Genomic DNA, 23,740 nt, shown 5'->3' on the forward strand with positions numbered 1-23,740 from the left:
CCCCTTCGCCCAGCTGGATTGAGTCCTCGAAACACTTTTAAAGTGTTTGGTGGCCCTTTTGTTTTTGTGTGGTAGCTCTGCATCAGCACTTGAGCTAATGTGTGTTAGGTGTTCAATATGTGGTTGAAACGGAGTTTCCTCCTTAGAAGGAATGAAAAAGGGTCATGTTTCAATTCATCTGAGGATGGGAGAAAAACCCTTGCTCCTAAGAATCACAAGAATGTCTGGAGAAGTGGTTGTTAGTCTGGAGATTTTTAGAAAAAGCATTGGAATCTTAGCCAAAGAATGTAGACTTGTGCTCCTTCATTTGGGCTTCACTGTGTTCTGGTTGGAGGCCTTCTTTTGCATCAAGCCAGTCGGTGGATTTTACTTGAAAGGCAGGTTTTCTGATAGAAAATCTAGGGAAATATTTTCAGTTTCTAAACAGCTTTATTAATCTACAAATAAAGCTTTGAAACAGGTGATTTCTTTTTCTTCTTTCTTTCTTTCTTTCTTTCTTTCTTTCTTTCTTTCTTTCTTTCTTTTCTTCCTCCCTCCCTCCCTCCCTCCCTTCCTCCCTTCCTTCCTTCCTACCTTTTTTTTTTTTTATAAATTTTTTTTTTAACGTTTATTTATTTTTGAGACAGAGAGAGACAGAGCATGAATGGGGGAGGGTCAGAGAGAGGGAGACACAGAATCTGAAACAGGCTCCAGGCTCTGAGTGGTCAGCACAGAACCCGACGCGGGGCTCGAACTCATGGACCGTGAGATCATGACCTGAGCCGAAGTCGGCCACTTAACGGACTGAGCCACCCAGGCGCTCCTCTTCCTACCTTTCAAGAGTGCGCACACTCGAGCAGGGGAGGGGCAGAGGGAGGGGGGAGAGAATCCCAAGCAGGCTCCATACCCAGTGCTGAGCCTGGCATGGGGCTTGATCTCAAGACCGTGAGATCATAATGTGAGCAGAAATCAAGAGTCCCATGCTTAACTGACTGAGCCACCCTGGCACCCTGAAACAGGTAGTTTCTTAACCCATGTCTAAAGAAGAGTCTTTACCTCATAAGAAATGGTCCAGGGGCGTCTGGATGGCTCCGTTGGTTGAGCATCTGACTTTTTTTTTTTTAATGTTTATTTATTTTTGAGAGAGAGAGAGAGAGAGAGAGAGAGAGAGAGAGAGAGACAGAGTGCAAGCAGGGGAGGGTCAGAGAGAGAGACACACAGAATTCGAAGCAGGCTCCAGGCTCTGAGCTATCAGTATAAGAGCCTGATGTGGGGTGTGAACCCACGAGCCATGAGATCATGACCTGAGCCGAAGTCAGATGCTTAACCAACTGAGCCACCCAGGCACCCCTGACTCTTGGTCTCAGCTCAGGTCATGATCCCAGGGTTGTGGGATTGAAGCCCGAGTCAGGCTCTGAGAGCCTGCTTAAGATTCTCTCTCTCTCTCTCTCTCTCTCTCTGCCACTCTGTCCTTCCCCCCTTCTCTAAAATAAAAGAAGAAAAGGAAGGAGAGAAAGAAGGAAGGGAGGAAGGAAGGAAGGAAGGAAAGGAAAGAAAGGAAGAAAAAGAAATTGTCAAGAATCCAAAGCTAGAAAAGGTAAGATGTTCAGGGAAGATGCCAACCTAGAAACTGCAGACTTGTGGGCCTTGGGAACTTGGAGATACTTGTGCAAGCAACCTTGAGGTTTTGGAGAATATTTGTGATAGGATTCCAGGGCAGAGAGTAGGAAGGAAGGAGGACTGAGATTCCTGCTAATAAGCAAGTAGGGTCCTGGAACTTAGGAAATAGAGTTAAGATGTATTTGAATAACTCTACGAGAAAAAAAAAAAGATATGTTTCTACATCTTAAAGTTTCATATTGTTCATCTCACTATTCCATATCTAGATTTAAAAAAATTATATAGGAATTTGTATAATTATATGTATTGTCAGCCTTGCTGTGGTAGTAACTCCAAAAATTCAAAGGTTTGCAGCGAACATTATTAATTTCTAGGTTACCGTATGTGTCGGTGGCTATGAGTCAGTCACTATGGCTCTTGTCCACAAGTATTCCATTCTGAAGGAGCAGCCCCAGTTGGGTCATGCCAGTTTCAGGGCAGAGGAGAGAGAACAAGAGAGCTGGTGGAAACATGCAGCGGCTCTAATAGTATCTGCTCCCATCTGGTATGTGTGTCACATTTGCTCATGTGCCATTGGTCAGAGCAAGTCACATAGCCATACCAGAAAGCAGTGGGGTGGAGATGTGCCCTCCCTGTGGGCAGTCACCTGGCGATGGTAAGAATATATAGTCCTTTTTTTTTTTTTAATTTTTTTAAATGTTTTTATTTAGAGACAGAGAGAGACAGAATAGGAGCAGGGGAGGGGCAGAGAGAGAGAGGGACACGCAGAATCCAAAGCAGGCTCCAGGCTCTGAGCACAGAGCCTGATGCGGGGCTCGAACTCACGGACTATGAGATCATGACCTGAGCTGAAGTCGGACGCTTAACCGACTGAGCCACCCAGACGCCCCGTATAGTCCTCTTAAAGGAAGGAAGTTAATAACTGCAAATGATAATGCCATCTACCATATAGTTCATGTCCTCTCCTTTGTCCCTGAACACTGTTTAGTTCAGTACTTTATAGCAATTCAGATTGATCATTTTAAAATGTTTTAAATACATTTTCTCTCTGTTACGGTTGTTAAAATTTCATATAATTTTGGGGGAAACTGACCTCTTGCCACAGAGTGATATGATGGATCACTGCATGTTTTTAAGTATTCTTTAAAAAAAAATTTTTTTTTAACGTTTATTTGTTATTGAGAGACAGAGAGACACAGAGCGTGAGCAGGGGAGGGGTAGAGAGAGGGGGAGACAGAATCTGAAGTAGGCTCCAGGCTGTGAGCTGTCAGCACAGAGCCCGACACAGGGCTCGAACTGACAAACTGCGAGATCATGACCTGAGCCGAAGTCGGTCGCTTAACCAACTGAGCTTAAGTATTCTTAAGTATTCTTTTTAAATACTTCAGTACATGGAGCTCTAGTGTATGTGCATCATTGCAGTAGCTGGAGTCTCCAGAACAATTTGAATAATGGGGTGATATTAGGTATCAGAATCTTGTTTCTGAATTTAGTAGACAGGCCTTTAATGTTTCATATTGTTTGTTGCTTTCCAAATATTATTGAGATCTGATTCATGTACCCTAAAATCACCATCTTAAAGTATACAGTTGAGTGGTTTTTAGTGTATTCACAGCATTGTGCACACATCATTACTGTCTAATTCCAGAATATTTTTGTGACCCTCAAAAGAAGTCCTATACTCATCAAACATCCGATTCCCTGTTCTCCCTTCCCTCAAACCCCTGGCAACGAAAAATCTGTTTTCTATCTCTAAGGATTTGTCTGTTTTGGACATTTCCCATGAGTGGAATGATATGTGTGGTCTTTGATGTCTGGCTTCTTTCACGGAATGTTTTCAAGGTTCATTGTTGATGTTTTCTGATATAAACTCTTAAAAATATTTAGGAGCTTTATTTATTTATTTTTTGTTTCTCCCCTACCCCTCTGCATTCTCTTTAAAAGTCTCATCATATCCAGCCTGGTTCCTGGAAAAATCTGTCATGGAACCAGTATTGTTTTTGTTTCTTAAACAAATTTTATGTATGTGTTTTAAAAATTCCAGTATAATTAGGGGTGTCTGGGTGGCTCAGTCGGTTGAGTGCCGGCTTCAGCTCCGGTCATGATCTCGCGGTTCATGAGTTCGAGCTTTGCATCAGGCTCTGGGCTGACAGCTCAGAGCCTGGAGCCTGCTTCAGATTCTGTGTCTCCCTCTCTCTGCCCCTCCGCCGCTCATGCTCTATCTCTCTCAAAAATAAATAAACACTAAATTTTTTTTTTTAATTCCAGTATAATTAACATACAGTGTTATATTAGCTTCAGGCATATAATATAATGATCCAACAATTCCATACATTACTCAGTGCTCGTCATGATAAGAGTACTCTCAATCCCTTCACCTGTTTCACCCATCCCTCTTTCACCTCCTCTCTGGCAACCACCAGTTTTTTCTCTGTATTTAAGAGTCTGGTTTTTGTTTCCCTTTTTTTTTCTTTTTTTTCTTTCTTAAATTCCACATATGAGTGAAATCATATGCTATTTGTCTTTTTCTGACTGACTTATTTCACTTAGCATTGTACCCTCTAGATCCATCCATGTAGTTTCAAATGGCAAGATTTCATTATTTTTTATGGCTGATATTCCATTATATATATATCTATAGATCTATAGATATATAGATCTATAGATCTATAGATATATCTAGATCTAGATATATATATATATATCTTATATATGCTTATATATGCTTAACCTCGGAGTTATATATGCTTATATATATATATGCTTATATATATATATATATAAGTTATATATGCTTATATATATATATATAAGTTATATATGCTTATATATATATATAAGTTATATATGCTTATATATATATATGTTATATATGCTTATATATATATATAAGTTATATATGCATATATATATATATATATGTATATATATATATATATATAACCTCGGAGTTATATATGCTTATATATGCTTAACCCTCGGAGCCATGCAAGTGCCCCTACACCACATCTTCTTTATCTGTTCATCTGTGGGTAGACTTGGGTTGCTTCCATATCTTGGCTGTTGTAAATAATGCTGCTATAAACAGTAGGGTGCAAATATCTTTTAAAATTTAGTGTTTTCATATTTCTTTGGTAAATACCTAGTAGTGGAATTACTGGGTCATATGGTAATTCTTTTTTTAATTTTCCGAGGACCCTCCCTACTGGTTTCCACAGTGGCTGCACCAGTTTGCATTCCCATTAAGAATGCAACAGTTCCTTTTTCTCCACATCCTCCCAACGCTTGTTGTTTCCTGTGTTCTTGAGTTTAGCCATTCTGTCAGGTGTGAAGTGATTATCTCATTATGGTTTTGTTTGCATTTCCCCAATGATGAGTGACATTGAACATCTTTTCATGTGTCTGTTGGCCAAACAGAGATTACATCAAAGAGATTACTGCCAATGTTTTTCTTCTAGGAATTTTATGGTTTTAGGTCTCACATTAATCCATCTTGAGTTTATTTTTTGTGTATGGTGTAAGAAAATGGTCCAGTTTTGTTCTTTTGTATGTAGCTGTCCAGTTTTTCCAACACCGTTTGTTGAAGAAGCTGTCTTTTTTCCATTGCGTGTTCTTGACTCCTTTGTTGTAGATTAATTGACCATATAATTATGGGTTTATTTCTGGACTGTAGATTTTGATCCATTGATGTGTCTGTTTTTGTGCCGCTACCATACCATTTTGATTACTATGGCTTTGTTGTACAACCTCAAATCTGGGATTGTGATACCTCCAGCTTTGTTCTTCAAGATCGCTTGGGCTATTTGGAGTCTTTGTGGTTCCATACAAATTTTAGGCTTATTTGTTCTAGTTCTGTGAGAAATGCTATTGTTATTTTGATAGAGATTGTATTAAATATGTAGGTTGTTTGGGTGGTATGGACATTTTGACAGTATTTGTTATCCCAGTCCATGAACATGGAATATTTTTTATGTGTGTCATCTTCAGTTTCTTTCATCAATGTTTTATGGTTTTCAGATTATAAGTCTTTTACAACTCCTTTGTTAAGTTTATTCCTAGGTATTTTATTATTTTTGATGCAGTTGTAAATGGTATTATTTCCTTAATTTCTCTTTCCTGCTACTTCATTATTAGTGTACAGAAATTCAACTGCAAAGAAGTTTCACTTGTTTGCTTTTACTTTGAGCTTGTTTGCTTTACGTTTGAACTTTACTTTTATTTCTTAATTTTACTTTGAGATTTTATTGGAATGGCTGATACCAATTCATTACCGATGAGTGATACCAATAAGGATATGATTATATTCAACAATGATTATGTGATCAGTTAATATAATAAATTACATTAATAGATTTCCTAATGTTAAATTACTCTTGATTTCCTAGAATATATTTGACTTGATCCTGATGTATTCTTCTTCTTTTTTAAAAAAATTTTTGTATGTACATATGCTTGTTTTAATTGAGTTTTATTTATTTTAGTTTATTTTAAAAAACGTTTATTTATTTTGAGAGAGATTGAGAGCATGCGAGCAAGGGAGAGGTAGAGAGAGAGGGAGAGAGAGAGAGAATCCCAAGCAGACTCCATTCGCAGCACAGAGCCCATGAGGCTCTATCTCATGAATGTGAGATCATGACCTGAACCAAAATCAAGAGTCAGATGCTTAACCAGCTGAGCCACCGAGGCGCCCTGATATATTCTTCTTTTTAAAAATTCTTTTTTTAAAAAAATGTTTATTTATTTTTGAGAGAGCATGAGGGGAAAGGGACAAAGAGAGAGAGAGGAACAGAGGATATAAAGCAGGCTCTGCACTGACAGCAGTGAGCCTGACACGGGGCTCAAACTCACAAGCTATGAGATCATGACCCAAGCCGAAGTTAGATGCTCTACCGACTGAGCCACCCAGGTGCCCCTAAAAATTCTTTTACTATACCACTTGCTGTTACTTTATTGACAGTGTTTACACTTCTATCTAATTTCCTTTTCTGTACTAGTATTTTGATATCAGATATAGTTAATCCTTATAAAATGATTTAAAAGGTTTATTATTAAAAAATTTTAAAGTTATTTATTTATTTATTTTTATTAAAAAAAATTTTTTTTAACGTTTATTTATTTTTGAGACAGAGAGAGACAAAGAATGAACGGGGGAGGGGCAGAGAGAGAGGGAGACACAGAATCGGAAGCAGGCTCCAGGCTCTGAGCCATCAGCCCAGAGCCCGACGCGGGGCTCGAACTCACGGACTGCGAGATCGTGACCTGAGCCGAAGTCGGACGCTCAACCGACTGAGCCACCCAGGCGCCCCAAAGTTATTTATTTTTAATTTTATTAATGTTTACTTATTTCAGAAGTGGGAAGGGGTACAGGGAGGGAGACACAGAATCCAAAGCAGGCTCCAGGCTCTGAGCTGTCAGCACAGAGCCTGACGCGGGGCTCGAACCCACAAACTGTGAGATGATGACCTGAGCTGAAGTCAGACGCTTAACTGACTGAGCCACCCAGGTGCCCCAATATTTATTTATTTTGAGAGAGAGGGAGAGAGCACGAGCAGGGGAGGGAAAGAGAGAGGGGGAAAGAGAGGATCCCAAGCAGGCTCCATGCTGACAGCATGCGGGCCTTGATTCCATGAGCTGTCATATCATGACCTGAGCCAAAATCAAGAGTTAGATGCTTTAAATGACTTAGCCACCCAGGCACCCCTCTCCATTTTTTAAAAGTATGTGTCTTAGAGTAATTGGATAAAACAGAACTTGCTCCTTGAGTTTCGGTGGAGCTGAGCTGTACAACCATGGGGCTTAGCTTACCTTTCAGTAAAAGTTCTGTGACAGCAGTTCTGTGGTTATTTAGATTTTCTACCTCAACTAAATTTCATTTTGGCCATGTATTTTCCTGCAAAGGTGTCTATCTCATCTAGACTTGCAAGTTCATTGGCATAGTTTTTCACAGCATATCCTTGTAATTTATAATCATGCAAAGAGGTAATAGTTACTGCCTCTTCCTCTCCCTACCCCACCACTGTATATTGATCAGACTTCCTAAATTTTACTTGATCTAATTCATCTTTTAGAAGAAATATATTCTGGTTTGGCTTGCAATATTTACTCTTTTCTGTTTTCAGTTTATACTTTAGCTTCTTTATTCCCTCTTCCAGTTTTGACTTTTGTTAGAGCCTAAAGTGTTCTATTTCATGAGGTAAATCATACATACTTGTATTTATCTGCTCTTGAGGACTGGGCTACTTTCTTCATGTTTTGGTCTTCTTGGGTCTGAATGATGAGCGAAGATAGGCTGGATATATTTTTAGGTTTTCCTGTGTCTAATGAGGTAATGCAGGCCTGCCATTTGCCACCTATCAGAACAAGTGAATTAATGGATCCCCTCTCTTTCCCCATGATGTTAGAATTGTCTTCTCAGATCTTAGGTTATCAGTTGCCAGATCAGTTGAGTGATCTATCAGTGGGGAAGAGTCAGAAGGAAGAAAGCCAGGGTCCTGGATAGTCACTCAGGGAAGCTTGGCCTCATTTCTCTCTGCATCTGGATCCAGCATAGCCTGGCTTCCTTCTGGTTTTGGGTTTTCTCCCCATCTCGGTGGAGCCCAGCTCCTTCAGTTTGCGGTCTCTGTGGTTGGTTGGATCTGCCCAGGGCAGCTGGCCAGCTGCCTTCATGTTCCTTTGGCTCTTGGCTTGCATTTGCATCTCTACCCTTCATGGTGAGAGGAAGCAGTGTGTGTGGGCAGACACCCTTTGCTGGTGGTCCTTACACGGTGTATCTGCCTGTGCTTGGCATCCCCTTGTCCACAGCAGCCAGATACTCTGGTGGTCCTCCTTTGCCCCGCTGTTGGCCCTCCCACTTGCCCATCCCCCCAGAAGTTTGCACTTTCAAATTAGAGTGTAGGTGAGGGCTTCAGGGCATTTTCTACCTCTTAGGAAACCTTGATAAATAACCTTGAGTGACTTCAGGGACATGGGTTAAAGATACCTCTTAGTTCTTTTCCTCACTTGTGTCCCAGTTATATCCTGTAGAAAACCTTTGGAGGTTTTAGCATTTGGATGGCATTCTTGCCTGGTTTCCAGTCTGGTCCAATTCTAGTCACTGCTTTTCTTTTTCTTTTTCTTTTTTTCCCCTCACTGCTCTTTCTCTTCCCTTCTGTAGCTTTAAGTGAGTATCTGGAGAATGGAAAGAGGGAGAGAACAGGGTGTGTCTGTGCTCAGCTCACAGAGTTTATCTAAGAGTCTAGTTTTATAATCTTTAAATGAGTGTGTAACATTCCTATTAATATAAACACGATCATTTCCTGGTTATCGAGCCTTTTGGGATTTTTCCAGGGTTCACTCCGTGTTCTTTGCTCTGCTATGAACATCCTTGAACAGAACATTTTTGAGAGTTTCCCTTTGATTGTATTCTCCAAAGTGGGCTTAAATTTAACTTTACGACAAAGTCAACAATCAGGAGTGTTCTGTTCAGTCTCTGTAGGACCTATTCATTCTTCAGGCATCTCCTGTGTGCCTGGCAGGAGGCAGGTAAATAGAGACGAGTCAGGTACATTATGAGCACTCTCCCCTTCGGTGTGAGGACCCCTTACATCAAGCTGTCCTGAAACTAGATCATGTTGCCCACTTCCCTCTCATAGTATCAAAAAGAGAGCTTCGAGTGTTTAAGCAGGACTTTTTTTTTTTTTTTAGTTTTTATTTTAGTCACCTGGTGCTCATCACAAGTGTTCTCCTTCATCCCCATCACCTATTTCACACACTCCCCACCCCCCATCCCCCCTCTGGTAACCATCAGTTTGTTCTCTATAGTTAAGAGTCTCTTTCTTGGTTTGTCTCTGTCCTTCTCTCTTTTTTTTTCCCTAAGCATGACTTTCTGAAAATTAAATCCATATTGGCTCCTAATGTATACCACTTTCTTTTCATAAACCACGTGTATAATGTAATATAGAGTTTTGCCAGTGATTTATGTTAATTTAGTCATCTGTCTTCTGCCCGGCTGACCACAACAGTGGATCTGGTAACTGAAATTCTTTGAACCAGAGGGGTTTCTGTAGCAGCTCATGTACGTATTTCTCTTCCTAGGTAAAAAGGGGTAGAGGGGGAGAAGAAATTCACTTATAACTGAAACCTGCGTTAGGTGAGAATTAATATTTGGGAACAATGAGGTGTTTTCATTTATTTATATGTTGTAATTTTCACAAGAGTTACTGTAGCTACAGTAAAATCGTTAAGGAAAGTGTATTTGAGGCCCCAGCAATGACTCCCCATACAGTTTTTATCTTCAGCAGCATTTGTTAAGTGTCTGTTGTGAGCCCAGCCCCATAGTCTCCAGGGGGATGCAAGAATACTTGCAGGCAAGTTGATTTGGCTTCTTTTGTTGTTTTTTGTTTTTTGTGTTTTAGTCTCTTACTAGTGTTGTAGCACCCACTGTGTTCCAGGCACTATTCCATCTGCTTCATGTACTAGCTAATTCAATACCATTATACCCATTTTATAAACGAGGAGATTAGGGCATAGAGAGGTTAAGAAACTTGCCGGAGTCTACTCTGAACTGGGGTTCAGAACTGCCCAGTCATTGCCAGGCTCGGTGTCATTGTCATCTGACAGACCTTTATTGAGTCCCTTCTACTGGCAAGGGATTGAGTTGGGTCTCATTCATTTATCAGCTATATGTTGAGTGCCTACTATGTGCCAGAGGATAGAGGAGAAGAAAATATGACAAAGACTCTCCTCTTGTCGGACCGTCAGTTAATACATAATAACTTTTCAGACGGTGAGAGTCTGTGACTAAAATAAAGGCAGGGAAGGCTCTGGGAAGTGATAGAGGGGTGCAGGGGTATTTTTAGATTTTGTGGGCTGAGAAGGCGTCATTTGGGCAGGAACCTATTTTTTAAAAATATTTTTCATGTTTATTTATTTTTGAGGGAGAGAGAGAGAGAGAGAACAAGTGGGAGAAAGGTAGAGAGAGAGGGAGACACAGAATTTGAAGCAGGCTCCAGGCTCCGAGCCGTCAGCACAGAGCCTGACACAGGGTTCGAACCCGTAGGCCATGGGACCACGACCCAAGCTGAAGTTGGACACTTAACCAACTGAGCCTGGCACCCCTAGCAGGAACCTTTTTGAAGAGAAGAGCCAGCCACGTGGGAATGTGAGGGGAGAGGACTGGTCCAGGTACGGTGAGCAGCAAACATGGAAGCACTCAGGTCTAGGTGAGCTGAGACCTGTGCATCTGGAACGTGATGAAGCAGGGGAAGAACGTCAAGGATGAGGTCAGGGGGAATGGTGAGGTCACATTGGCCCTCATAGGTTATGGGAGGGAGGTTGGATTTGATTCTGAGTGTGAGTGGGTGTCTTTGAGAGTTTTGAGCAGGGGAGTGACATGCTCTGATTAACACTTCTCAAAGAGCTGCCTGGCTGCAGTATGGAAGCCTGACCCTAGGGCAGCAAAAACGAACCAGGAGCCTTTGCATTGAGCCAAGGATTCTGCCACTTCTCGCGTTCCATGGTTCATGTTGGTCAGAAACGTGCTGCTGTCCCATAGCACCTGCTCGAAGAACTTAGGTCTCTCACTGTTGCATGCCTGCTGCTAGAGTACTGGACTGTCCTCTCTTCCTAGATTTTCATATTTTTGTTAAAATATTTTTTCTGAGGCGCCTGGGTGGCTCAGTCGGTTGAGCGTCCGACTTCGGCTCAGGTCATGATCTCATAGTTCGTGGGTTCGAGCCCCGCATCAGGCTCTGTGCTGACAGCTCAGAGCCTGGAGCCTGCTTTGGATTCTCCCTCTTTCTCTGTTCCTCCCCTGCTCATGCTCTGTCTCTGTCTCTCCTTCAAAAATAAATAAAAACATTTAAAAAAATGTAAAATATTTTTTCTAATGTTTATTTATTTTTGAGAGACAGAGTGTGAGCAGGATGGGGACAGAGAGAGGGAGACACAGAATCCGAAGCAGGCTCCAGGCTCCTAGTTATCATATCAGCACAGAGCCCAACATGGGGCTCGAACCCTCAGGATGTGAGGTCATGACCTGAGCTGAAGTCTGAGGCCCAACCAACTGAGCCACCCAGGCGCCCCTAGATTTTCATATTTTCTCTCCACATTTGCTTCTCATGGGGACCATATCTTGAGGGGGAGTCATTTGAGGGCGTAACTTGTATTAAGACCCTAAGGGAAGTGTTAGCTTTCCTTGACTGGCTTTGAAAACAGAAGCTTCATATTTACCCAGAAGGATTTATGGCCAGATGGTGGACATGAGGGATGTTGTTGGGTTGGAAAAAGCCACACAAAAGGCGTTCAGCTTGATAAGAACCTTGAACTCAGAACTAGAAACCTGCGTTCAGCTCTTAGCATAGCAGTGACTAGCTTCATTTGGACACATGACCTAACCTTTTTGAGTTGCCTCCTTCTTGGTAGAGACAGTATATCTGTCTTGCTAACCATCACAAGGCTGACATGAGCTGTAATGAAATAAGAATGTGGACACAGGGCCGCCTGGGTGGCTCAGTTGGTTAAGCATCTGACTTCAGCTCAGGTCGTGATCTCCTGTTTGGTGAGTTCGAGCCCCACATCAGGCTCTGTGCTGACAGTGCAGAGCCTGCTTGGGATTCTCTCCCTCTCTCTCTGCCCCTCCCCTGTACTTGCACATGTGTGCTCTCTCTCTGTCTCTGTATATGTGTGTGTGTGTGTGTGTGTGTGTATAAAGATTATATATATAGTCTTATATATATGTGTATATATATATATATATAGTGTATGTATATATAAAGAATGTGGAAACACTGTGTGCACATGTGCCATTGAAAGCTGAGCTGGGGGCTCCCGTTTTAGGAAATTATAGACATTTGTAGGTCTTCGACTATTCATATGTGCTTACATAATACTCCGTGAAACACCTGATAGTAAGGGTATGAGTGTTTCCCTGGTCACGTAGTCCTGGGAGGAAAAAATCTTCAGTGTGATAAGGTCTGTTTGACTGACTCTCCCTCCCCCACCCCCACCCCCACCCCCACCAACTGACTTGAGAACAAGTTAACTTCCCGCTGTCTGGCCAAGACATCTCAGACCTTTGTGTGGGCTGCTTTTGGAAAGTTATTGGCAGAGGTCCCAGAGCAAAGGTCAGGGGAGTTGGCTTGGAGTCACTGGGACACCTGCAAACAGATGTGTACACACACACACACACACACACACACACACACACACACACACAGAGGTGAACAAGACACAGTCACAGTTGTTGGGGACTCACAGTGTTTGTAGATGTTACATATGTAAATAAATGATTAAAACTGAAAACTGCTGGGGCGCCTGGGTGGCTCAGTCGTTAAGCGTCCAATTCTTGATTCCGGCTTAGGTCGTGTCTCATGGTTCTTGACTTTGAGCCCCGCATCGGGCTCTGCGCTGACAGTGCAAACTTGCTTGGGATTCTCTCTTTCCCTCTCTCTCTGCCCCTGCTGTGTGCTCTTTCTCTTTCAAAATAAATAAAACAAACTTAAAAAAAACCCAAAACCCGGAAAACTGCTTCAGTGGTAGTATCTTCAAAGTACTGAGAAGGAGTAACTAATTTCTGCTAGGGGGTGGATCAGTGGAGGATTCCAAGAGGAGGGTGCATTTGAACAGATTCAAGTGAGATACTTGGAGACCACTACGTAAAAAAGAGGGGTAGCTTTGCAAGCAAAGGTGAGGAGCACGAAACAGCACGGTGGGTTCCAGAACTGAAGTCGTGAGAAACAAGGCCGGTAAGATCTGTCCAGGCCAGATGGTGGAAAGCTGCTGTCAGAGCCCATGTTGGCTTATCTGTCTAAAGATTTTGAGTTCTTTGTTTCTCTTGTGCAATGCTTAGCCATCGGCAGAGCCATTCTGAGGCCCAGTGTGCTAGTGTTGATGAAACGTAAGTAAGGGTGGGCCCCTGCAATGCCTGTTGCGGGCCGTGCCTGAGGTCAGTGTTTAAATATTTACTGAAATGATGGAGGCACGATGGTTATTATCGCAGAGCTCCAGAGAAGGTGTCTTCTCAGATCCCTAGACGCTGGGGTATGGCCACTGCATGCCCTGTCTGTATGCTGACAGGGCAGTCAGATGAGCTGACGCTGCTGTAGCTAAGGTTCTACAGTCACGTCCACACTGAGGGCAGCTACTGTGGGGTTCGCCTTCCCAGCCGACAAGCCCTTGGGCTGAGGAGAAGTGGAGAGCGGGGTCTTCTGTGAATATGGAATTTTTTTAGCAATCACAAAAAATATTTTTGACATTGTGTAAACATGCATGTGATTAAATTATCTGCACTCTAGAAATGGAGACAAAGGAAGGTGCCTTATCTGTTTACTTTCCATCATCCATTGAGTTGGGTGACATTGCCCTTGACTCCAGACTCCGCCTTGTCACAGCCCTCTTTTCAGCTAGAGCTCATGGATGTGACTGCTAGGTTGACCTCTCGTTTCCTCTGTGTCCTCTTATCTGGGGGCTAAGTCATATCCAACCTGCAGACAAGAAGAGAGAATTCAAGGGAAAGCATCTCCCCATCTCCAACTTGTGATCTGATGACCAACAGGACAACAGTGTTTCCAAGGTCTTTTCCATGGTGTCATGTCTCTTATTGTATTCCTTAGTCTTTGCCTTCTGATGACTCCAAAGCGACATATAGATGCTCACATCTACTGCTAGACAGGGCTTTGTCTGTTATTAAACCTAAAAACCAAAAGAGGTAAGACTGACTACCATTTTTGGATATTGCAGGAACATGATTTAATCAAGTGGCTTCCCACTAAGGCCTAAAAAGAGGTCCATAATTTAAAAAATTTTCCATCTCTTTCTTTTCTGTCATTTGTACCCCTCCCCCCATTTGAAAACGTGTATGTTGTGGACAAATTTATACATATACAAAAAAGGAGAAACCTACAGATACTGGCTTCTATAGTTATCAACCTTGGGGCATCTTGTATCATCTATATCTCCATCTACCTATTCTTAATTATTTTGAAGCAAATACCGCATATCCTATCATTTCATCCATGAATATTTTTCTATATATTTCTAAGAGATGAAGTCTTTGTAAAATCATAATACTTCTGTTATCACACCTAATACATTTCTAAATTCCATCAAATAACTGATCAGTATTTACATTTCCCTGAATATCACCAAATCTGTTAACATTTTTTAAATGTTTATTATTTTTGAGAGAGAGAGAGCGAGCCAGGGAGGGGCAGAGAGAGAAGGAGACACAGAATCTGAAACAGGTTCCAGGCTCCGAGCTGTCAGCACAGAGTCTGATGCTGGGGTCGAACCCATGAACCGTAAGATCATGACCTGAGCCGAAGTCGGATGCTCAACCAACTGAGCCACCCAGGTGCCCCTAACGTTTTGTTTTAATCAGGATCCACTGCAGTTGTCAATAGGTCTCTCAGATTGCTTTACATCTCTAGGTGCTCCTTCTGTCTTTCTGTCTCCTTGCAGTTTATTTATTGAAGAAGCTCGGTCTTTGGTTCTCTTTAATTTCATACAGCATGGGTTTTTCTGATTTCATATTTATAGTATGGTTTAATATCTCCCTCATTCCTCTATATTTCCTACAAGTTGATGTTGTGTCTAGAGATTTATTCAGGATTCAGATTCAATATTTTGGCAAGTATACTTTTTAGGTGGTGGTGGGAACTGCTTTCAGGAGGCACATAATGTTTAGCTGTCTCTTTGTGACGGCTGATTGAGTTTTTAAATGTGCTAAGTATTTAACAGGGTTCCGATGTGTTAATGTCTACCTGGGCCCCGGTGATCTGGAGAAAGGGGGAAAGGAGAATGCTCTTGCAGTGTGTGCATGGCATTCTTTCTCTGTCAAAGTCTGACGTTGGTGGGGCGGTTATGTTCTCTGTCCCTCAACTGTTTGCTTCTGGTGGTTCCTCCAGTGCTTGCTGGAAAATGAATTGGCATGAATTTGGTGTAGAGTACTGCCACAGTTTGTTTCTATTCGTCACAGAAGACCTGTTCACTTAAAAGATGTTAAATAAAGGGCACCTGGGTGGCTCAGTCGGTTAAGCGTCTGACTCTTGGTTTCAGCTCAGGTTATGATCTGGCGGTTCGTGAGTTTGAGCCCCACATTGGGCTCTGCGCTGACAGTGCAGAGCCTGCTTGGGATTCTCTCTCCCCTCTCTCTCTGCCCCTCCCCCACTCGTGTGCTCTCTCTCTCTCTCAAAATAATAAATAAATAGATAAATAAATAAATAAATGTTAAGCAAAGAAAGGATCAGTTTCTTTGAACATTACTTTTATATTTAGAGATGTTTCTTGGTTTGGTTAAAGCAGCCACTTTTGCTGATGTTCTCCAGATGTGTGTCTTCATTTAATTTGTAAGGTGACTCTTCTCTTCTTTCAGGATCTCATTTTGCCCAACGGTGGTACTCCAGCAGGTACTTCGAGTCCAGCTTCCTCATCTTCCCTTCTCAACAGACTTCAGCTTGATGATGACATTGATGGTGAGACCAGAGATCTCTTTGTCACAGTTGATGACCCCAAGAAGCATGTCTGTACCATGGAGACCTACATTACGTATAGGATCACCACCAAAGTAGGTCCTGTCATTACCTTCCACCCCTGTTGAATGGTCTTAATGAATTGGAGGCCTACCTTCATGGTTCTTGCTTTCTTCCTTCCCTTTGTATGACTCGATTCACCTTCATTCAATGGTGGATGTGGCTTTTTGATACAGAGTAGATGTATTCAGATTAAAAGGATTATATGTGAAGTTTTAATCTTAAAACGAAGGAGAAATTGTGACTGCGGTCTTTCAAATAAAACATTTAATCCCTCTACTTTCACCTATTTTCGGTCATGATATTATTTAACGTTAATAATATCACATTACTATTGAAATTTATGAATTGGCTGTATCATTCGAAATCTCTGGCAAGACCATGGTTGTAATTTGGTGTATTTGGAATGGATCATAGGGGGAGGGGAAGAAGAGAAGATTAGGAACAAATATTTATTGCATTTTTGCTGTGTGCTAGGTGGGTAGTGGACAGGGTCCTGAGATTGTCTGGCTTAATGTTCGCAGCAACCCTAAAAGGTAGATCTTCTAGTTATAATTTTAGAGATGAGGAAACTGAGGCAGAGACTTTAACTTGGTCACTGTTACAAAGTAGGTAACCAGGATTCTAAGTTGAATTTTTAGGACTATCAATCCCATATTTTTATTTTCAAATCCATACTCTTAAGCTAATTCTACTTATAAAAGAATAACTTTAATGTATCTTTACTTTTTCAATTGTTTTTTCAATATTTTAAGTAGAAGTACAATTTTAGGTTTCAAGCAGTGTTTCTTATCCTTGGCAGTATTGATGTTTTGGACTGAATAATTCTTTGTTGTGTGTGTGAGGGGGTGTCCTATGCATTGTAGGATGTTTCCCAGCATGCCTGGCCTCTACCCACTAGATGCCTGTAGTACCCACCTCCAACCTCCAGTGGAGACAACTAAAAATGTCTCCAGACGTTGCCAAGTATTCCCTGGGGACGACATTACTCCTGGTTGAGAAGCACTGATCCAGAGGAAGAATAACAATATTTACACTATTAGGAGAAAATATACATGATCGCTTTATATATATATCAAGACATAAACGTATACTTCTAACTGGTTTTACTCAGTTACCAGCTTATTATAAAAGGATACATTAAAAAAGAAACAAACCCGAAAATGGAGTCATTTGTCCCCCAGTACAGTAGACCAAGACTTAATTACGGTTTCAACCTATCTCAGGAGTCATCACTTTATATTTTTGAATAAAGAAAGTGCTTTGTTCAGGAAACCATCCTGTTTGTTGGTATTCCTCCGCCACCACAGGCCACATGATGAAGAAGGGTTTACAGATATTTTTAGAAGTTTTAATAGATTGAAGGTGGCTTTGTGAATGGTATTAGGAGAAGCGTTTATGAACATCTCTCTCTTCTGTGCCTTTTCTCTTTTTCATTGTAGAAAATAAATGATTTTTTTAAATATTTTCAAGTTTACTTATTTTGAGAGAGAGAGTGTGTGTATGTGTGAGCAAGGGAGGGGCAGACAGAGGGAGAGAGGATCCCAAGCAGGTTCTGCACTGTCAGCACAGAGCCTGATGTGGGGCTGGATCCCATGAACCGTGAGATCATGACCTGAGCCGAAATCAAGGCTTAACCGACTAAGCCCCCCAGGTGCCCCTGAATTAAGTTTTTATTTTGAAAATTTAGTAGGTTCTGTACTTGTCTAAATTCTTTGGGGGGGGGGGAGCAGAGAGTAAAGTACACTCAGATTTGATCTTTTATTGGATGACAGTGCTATATTTTAAAGATGATGCGAGTACTGGAGCACTTGGCTGGCTCAGTCCTTTAAGCCTCCAACTCTTGATTTCGGTTCAGGTTGTAGTCTCACAGTTTGTGAGTTTGAGCCCCGTGTCGGGCTCTGTGCTGACAGCATGGAGCCTGCTTGGGATTCTCTCTCTGCTCCTCCCAGGCTTGCACGCTCTCTCTCTCTCAAAATAAATAAACAAAAACATTTAAAAAATTGTACAAGTACTGTAAATACTTTATTGTGAAAAATAAAGTAAATGACGATAAAGACCAAATACAAGTCTCACGTAGCCTTTCTCACTTAAGTTGTTCTCGCTGAATGCTGCCATTGTTGAAATTTGGTATACATCCTTCCCAGTCTTTTTTTGTGTTTACATATGTGCATATATAGTTAAAATATATATAATTCAGATTTCACTGCAATATTGTTTTCTAACTTCCCTCTCTACAATATTTTTGAAGACCTTTCCATGTTCATATGAATATAGAGAGAGCTTAGTTTTTTAATCTCTAATTATTTATGCAATGATTATAGAGTATCTTTTCCCTATGGACATTTCAGGCCTTTGTCAGATGTTTCTTTGCTATTACTGCCCTGTCCTTCCTGCACCTGGTTCACATTCAAAAATTTGTCCATGTATGTGTGCACGTGTACATGCACCCGCGCAATCTTCCCCTGTCACCGTTGACCCTGGGTGCCTGTTATTTCCCAGACAGTGATCTAGATGCTTAGATGGATGTTAAGTCGTCAGAGGTCCTAGGTTGATACCCGTCTTCCCGTGAATTATTTCCGTTTTTTGCCCCTAGGGCCAACTTATTTTTTACTCTGTAGTCAGCAAAATGCAAAACCTGTTTTTCTGAAATTTATGCTCTAAAACAGCTGAATGACGAGGTGACCGCCTCACTGGCACAGCAGTGCTCGCCAGCCTTACCACTTCCCACCCTCCTTGACTCCTCTGCCCTGCAGTGGACCTCCCAGAATGCCAGTACTGCGGGACCTCTGTTCACTGAGTCACAGGCTCAGGTGCCTGCTGCTGGCCACCGCTCTCCCCTGTGCCTGTCTGTTTCCGTCCTTCCTTACCCCCTTTCCTCGGTGTTCTTGTCTCTGTCCCTTCTTTGTGGGGTTATTTGATTCCCTGTAAGTCAGAACTTTTCCAAGTTCTAATTCCACATTTTCACTTCTCTGTGATGCTCCCACCTGTGGGTGAGCTCATTGCAGAATTAAGTTTTACTTCTTACTGTCAATTCTGCCTCAAACCAGAGTCCTTTTCTTTTCCTGGTTCAGGTAGTGACACCAAGCTTAACGTCTTGGCGGTGCATTTGGGACCTTCTTTCTGAACGTTGCATTAAAGCGTATCTACACATATCCCTATGTAGCACACACCCTGTGATGTGTGGGGATGAGAGGAGGATTACAAACAGGAACACAGGGTCTCACACACTGGTCTTGCCCTGGGACCCCCACTTCTGCTGTGGTTTTCTAGCAGAGATAGTGGTCAGAGGACGAGGTTGTACAAATACTTTATTACTTTGAGCTTTGACTCCCCTGTCCTACTTCAGATTCCTGATGACCAAAGCTGGACAAAGTAGAGAGCTGCTTTTGCTTGAGATAAAATGAGCCTAGGACTGAGAGCCAATGCAGGCAGAACCCTCCTCTACCCCAACCCAAGTCATGGGCACCTTCCCTCTCCAGTGGTGGGGAGCCAGCCTGGGCATTTTCTTTATTTTTTTTTTTTATTTTTTTTTTAATGTTTATTTATTTTTGAGACAGAGAGAGACAGAGCATGAACAGGGGAGGGTCAGAGAGAGAGAGAGACACAGAATCTGAAGCAGGCTCCAGGCTCCGAGCTGTCAGCACAGAGCCCGATGCGGGGCTCGAACCCACGGACCGCGAGATCATGACCTGGGCCGAAGTCAGACGCTCAACCGACTGAGCCACCCAGGCGCCCCAGCCTGGGCATTTTCTTTTTTTTTAATTTTTTTTTTTTTTAACGTTTATTTACTTTTGAGACAGAGAGAGGCAGAGCATGAACGGGGGAGGGTCAGAGAGAGGGAGACACAGAATCTGAAACAGGCTCCAGGCTCTGAGCGGTCAGCACAGAGCCCGACGTGGGGCTCGAACTCACGGACCTCGAGATCATGACCTGAGCCGAAGTCGGCCGCCCAACCGACTGAGCCACCCAGGCGCCCCAGCCTGGGCATTTTCAAGGCAAGCAGGCAGACCCTGGCTCTTCTCTGCAGGCTTTTAGAAAGTATCATCATCATAGTAACTAATTACTGAGCACTTACCATGTGCTGGTGCTGTGCTTTTTTTGTAACAGAAACCTTTTATTTTATCTAAGTAATACGTGCTTGTTGTAGAGAAACTAGGAAATTCAAGTAAGCTAAAACAATAAAATAAAAGAGCATCTATAAGCTCACCAGCCGGAAATAATCATTTCTAAATTTCTGAGCAATTTGTCTCTATCCACGTACGAAAATGAGTATTCTGCAGGCTGCCCATTCACTGCATGTGGTGCGGCATCTTTCTCTGCTAGCAAATGCCAGTAAGCACACCGTCATGCTGTCACTTCTAAGACGACAACAGTGCTCTGCTATATGGGTGAGCTGCCATTTATTTCGTGCTAAGTGCTTTAAATATATTGTCAGTTAATCCTCTGTATACCGCTCACTGAAGCAGGTATAGGTGGTGTTTTTCCTTTGTGGATGAGGAAACGGAGACACAGACATATTAAGAAAATTACTCAAAGACATGCAACTGATGAGTGATGGAGCTAGAACTTGAATCCAGATCTGTCTATGCTGTACTTCCACAAGGCATGATTTGCCAGAGAGGGATGGCTCCACCCACTTCCCCAGCACTGTGCACCGTCTACTACCTGGCCTGGCTGTTGAAACTGATGAAGTGGAAATAGACAGGAGCCTTCAGCTTCCTTTAGGAGCTGTCCTCCTCTTGTCTCTTACCCCATCTCCTTAGTAAGCACCAAGTCTTGTGCCCCAACTGGCTCTTCTCAGGCTAGGTGCCACTTAGAGATCAAGGATACACAAGGATTGCAAAGTGGGCATTAGATTTGATGACAAGAGGGCTATCCGTGACTGTGGTGAGCGCAATTGCCCTGGGGTCGTGGGGCAGAACCCAGTTGGCAGTGGGTTCGAGTGAGTGAAAAGAAAGACACGAGTGTTGGTAGTTTGCAGGTGAAGTGAGAACAGGAGCTGGAGGAGGTGTGGACTTGAAGGGAGGGGGGCGCTTTTTGTTTGGTTTTAAGGATGGACATGACCTGTGTAAGTGCCCAGAGCCCAGTGTTGCTAGAGGAGACATTCAGGTGAAGTTTGGAGGGGAGGATGGAAGCCGCAGAGCAGAGAGGACGAATAGCCTGAGCAGAAGTGGATGGAATGAGTGGCCTCTTTTGGGGGAGGTATACTTTTGCCATTGTTTCTAGAGGAGGAAGGGAATTTTTGTCCTGTTTGGTTTTTGTGGCAGCAACTTGAGGGCTCTGTGCTTCTAGCTGCAGTTTTCCCTCGAGGTCTTCTGCTAAGAAGGAAGGGGAGGTTTGGAAATAAGGCTGAGAAGTTTTCAAGACTTCTACAGGCTTCTCGTTAACTGATGTGGAAAATGAGAGAGAAAGAGCTGACCAAGGAAGTATGAGACTGCTTGGCAGTGTTGAGGGTCCAGTGGTAGATTTTATTGTGTCAGTTAGTGTGTTTGCCTGATGTTGCTTTTCCTCCAGGAGTGTGCTCACACACCTGGGTCTAGTAAAGCAGGAAGTGCACGGTTGCATTTTTGCCAAAGTCGTGTGAATGGACACTAGGAAAGGGATATTTAGGATATTGGCAAATAAAAGGGGATAGGTTATGGAATTGGTGCTGAATAAGAAAGGAAGTAAATATGGGATTGGACAGAATGTCAAGGAATTGTAGGTTCCAAGAGGCTGCAGAACCAAGGGTGTCGGGAAATGGAAGAGTCTGAAATACAGGAGGTGCTGGTTAGATAGAGGGAGGTCTGAACTTCTGCCAGGTGACAAAGCCTGATGGGAGTGGAAGGAGACGCTGGTGGCTCACAGGTGGGTGTTGTGTGCATGAACCACCTGGATCTCAGGGGCACCCAGACTCTGGAAGGGCTTTGGAAAGGAAGCCTGAGAGCTAGGCACTAGAGTCTTCTGGGAATCGGGAAAAGGATGGGTGTCAGCAGACGACAGGTGTGAGAGGTATAGACACATACCTTGATGGCCTGAGCCTCCCAAGGGTTTTCATGGGGCTGGGGAGCAGTGTGGAGTGAAGGGGATAGCAACAGCACCTCTTGGTCTTGGGGGGGTGGTGTGGAGTTTGTGAGATGTGAGAAAATGAGCAGCGTTCTACGTGATGGGACAGCAGGGAGGCTGTAGTCCCAGAGGAGAGCCAGCTTTCAGAATCTGAATAAGTGGAAGAAGGACAGGAATTTAATTATGGAATGGGTGTTCCAGAAGGGCTTGGTGTAAAATGAAGCTCTGAGAAAGGAAGCCCCAAGGAGCGTGAGGAGAGACCAGAAGCCTCCCTGGTCGTGATTCTCAGGTATTCTCTTAGGGTAGCAGGGTTTTGAAGCAGAATGAGATTAGCTGGCTAATATTTGACAAGGGAAGAGGTCCCTTTGCAGGGAAGGGACGGGGATCTGGCTATGGCTTGGACAGATGACATTTCTGATGAAGACCAAATGTCTCTAGAGTACACTGGTTGTAAATTTTGGATTGAATGGGAATTCTTTGGAAGGGCTCCAGGCCATAGTAGTTAGGCACGTCAGCTCCTGAGGAATAAGAGTTCTTTTGTGGTAAGATGAGGCCCAATGGACAGATGCTCTGCGGGGTGGGGGGATTGATTGCCCTGTGGATCTGTGCTAGGTCTTCTAAAGTGTTGAATTTGCAAAACAAAAACAAAACACACAAAACACACACACACACAAAGACCACAAGTTGGCAGGGATGCCTAGAGATATTCACATAGAATGATGGCAAAAATGAATATTCTTCAGTACAACTCTTGCACTCTGTTACCTATTTGTAGATCTGACTTTAGGTGAGTACCCATGACCTTGTGATCTTGTGGGGCATTCTAGATTTTGGAGAGACACAAAACAGTATAGTGGTTGTCTCTGATTATGGAACTGTGGGTGTACCCTTTTCTCTTTTTTATTGTTACTAGAAAATAGAGCAAAAAAACCCTTTTTACTTTATTTTCCTTACTAAGTTAGACCCTGAATTTCACAGAGGAAAATTTTACTACATGCTCCTGGTTGGACTTTTTATTGGCCTGCATATTTAGGAGTACTCTGAGTCTCAAAACTGACTGGGTTTCTCTCCAGAAATCCACAGTAGTGTCTGTGGCCCAGTTTTAGCAGGTGTGCAGAATTCCACGGTGAGTGTGCCTAGCCTCATTTGTGGCTCTAGTTTTTCTCTCTGTCCTTGTTTTTTTTTTTTCCCTTGATCTTTCTCACCTACTTCTAATTTATGTCATTTAATCATATTTCATGTATCATATATCTTTTCTAGAACAGACTGTGATAAAAGTAAAGTATCATGAATATCCTTCTGCTTCATGATAGTTTTTGTTTACCTTATTGCTTTCCAAAGCATCAAATTTTTACTCCTTTATTTAAGCCATTATATCCATAAAGGAGCTTTATTTTTTGTGTGTGATTATGAAAGTATATGAGAATTGGGGCACCTGAATGGCTCAGTCGGTTAAGCATCTGATTTCAGCTCAGGTCATGATCTTACAGTCCATGAGTTCGAGCCCCACATCAGGCTCTGTGCTGACAGCTCGGAGCCTGGAGCCTGCTTCAGATTCTGTGTCTCCCTCTCTCTCTGCCCCTCCC

At 42.6% G+C, this 23,740-nt stretch overlaps 1 protein-coding gene across 5 annotated transcripts in view; it reads left to right on the forward strand.

Annotated features, from left to right (window-relative positions):
* Positions 1–23,740, forward strand: part of SNX30 (sorting nexin family member 30) — a 115,170-nt gene that overhangs the window by 39,070 nt on the left and 52,360 nt on the right. For 4 of the 5 annotated variants that reach the window (XM_053908188.1, XM_053908189.1, XM_053908190.1 and 1 more), the window contains exon 2: positions 15,950–16,141. In XM_053908188.1, coding sequence (XP_053764163.1) covers positions 15,950–16,141 — 192 coding nt within the window. The remainder of the gene's footprint in view (positions 1–15,949; positions 16,142–23,740) is intronic. The other variant, XM_053908192.1, reaches the window with a different exon arrangement.

This window comes from Panthera pardus, unplaced genomic scaffold, assembly GCF_024362965.1.
Source record: "Panthera pardus isolate Hobbes unplaced genomic scaffold, ASM2436296v1 HiC_scaffold_20, whole genome shotgun sequence".
Taxonomy (NCBI): domain Eukaryota; kingdom Metazoa; phylum Chordata; class Mammalia; order Carnivora; family Felidae; genus Panthera; species Panthera pardus.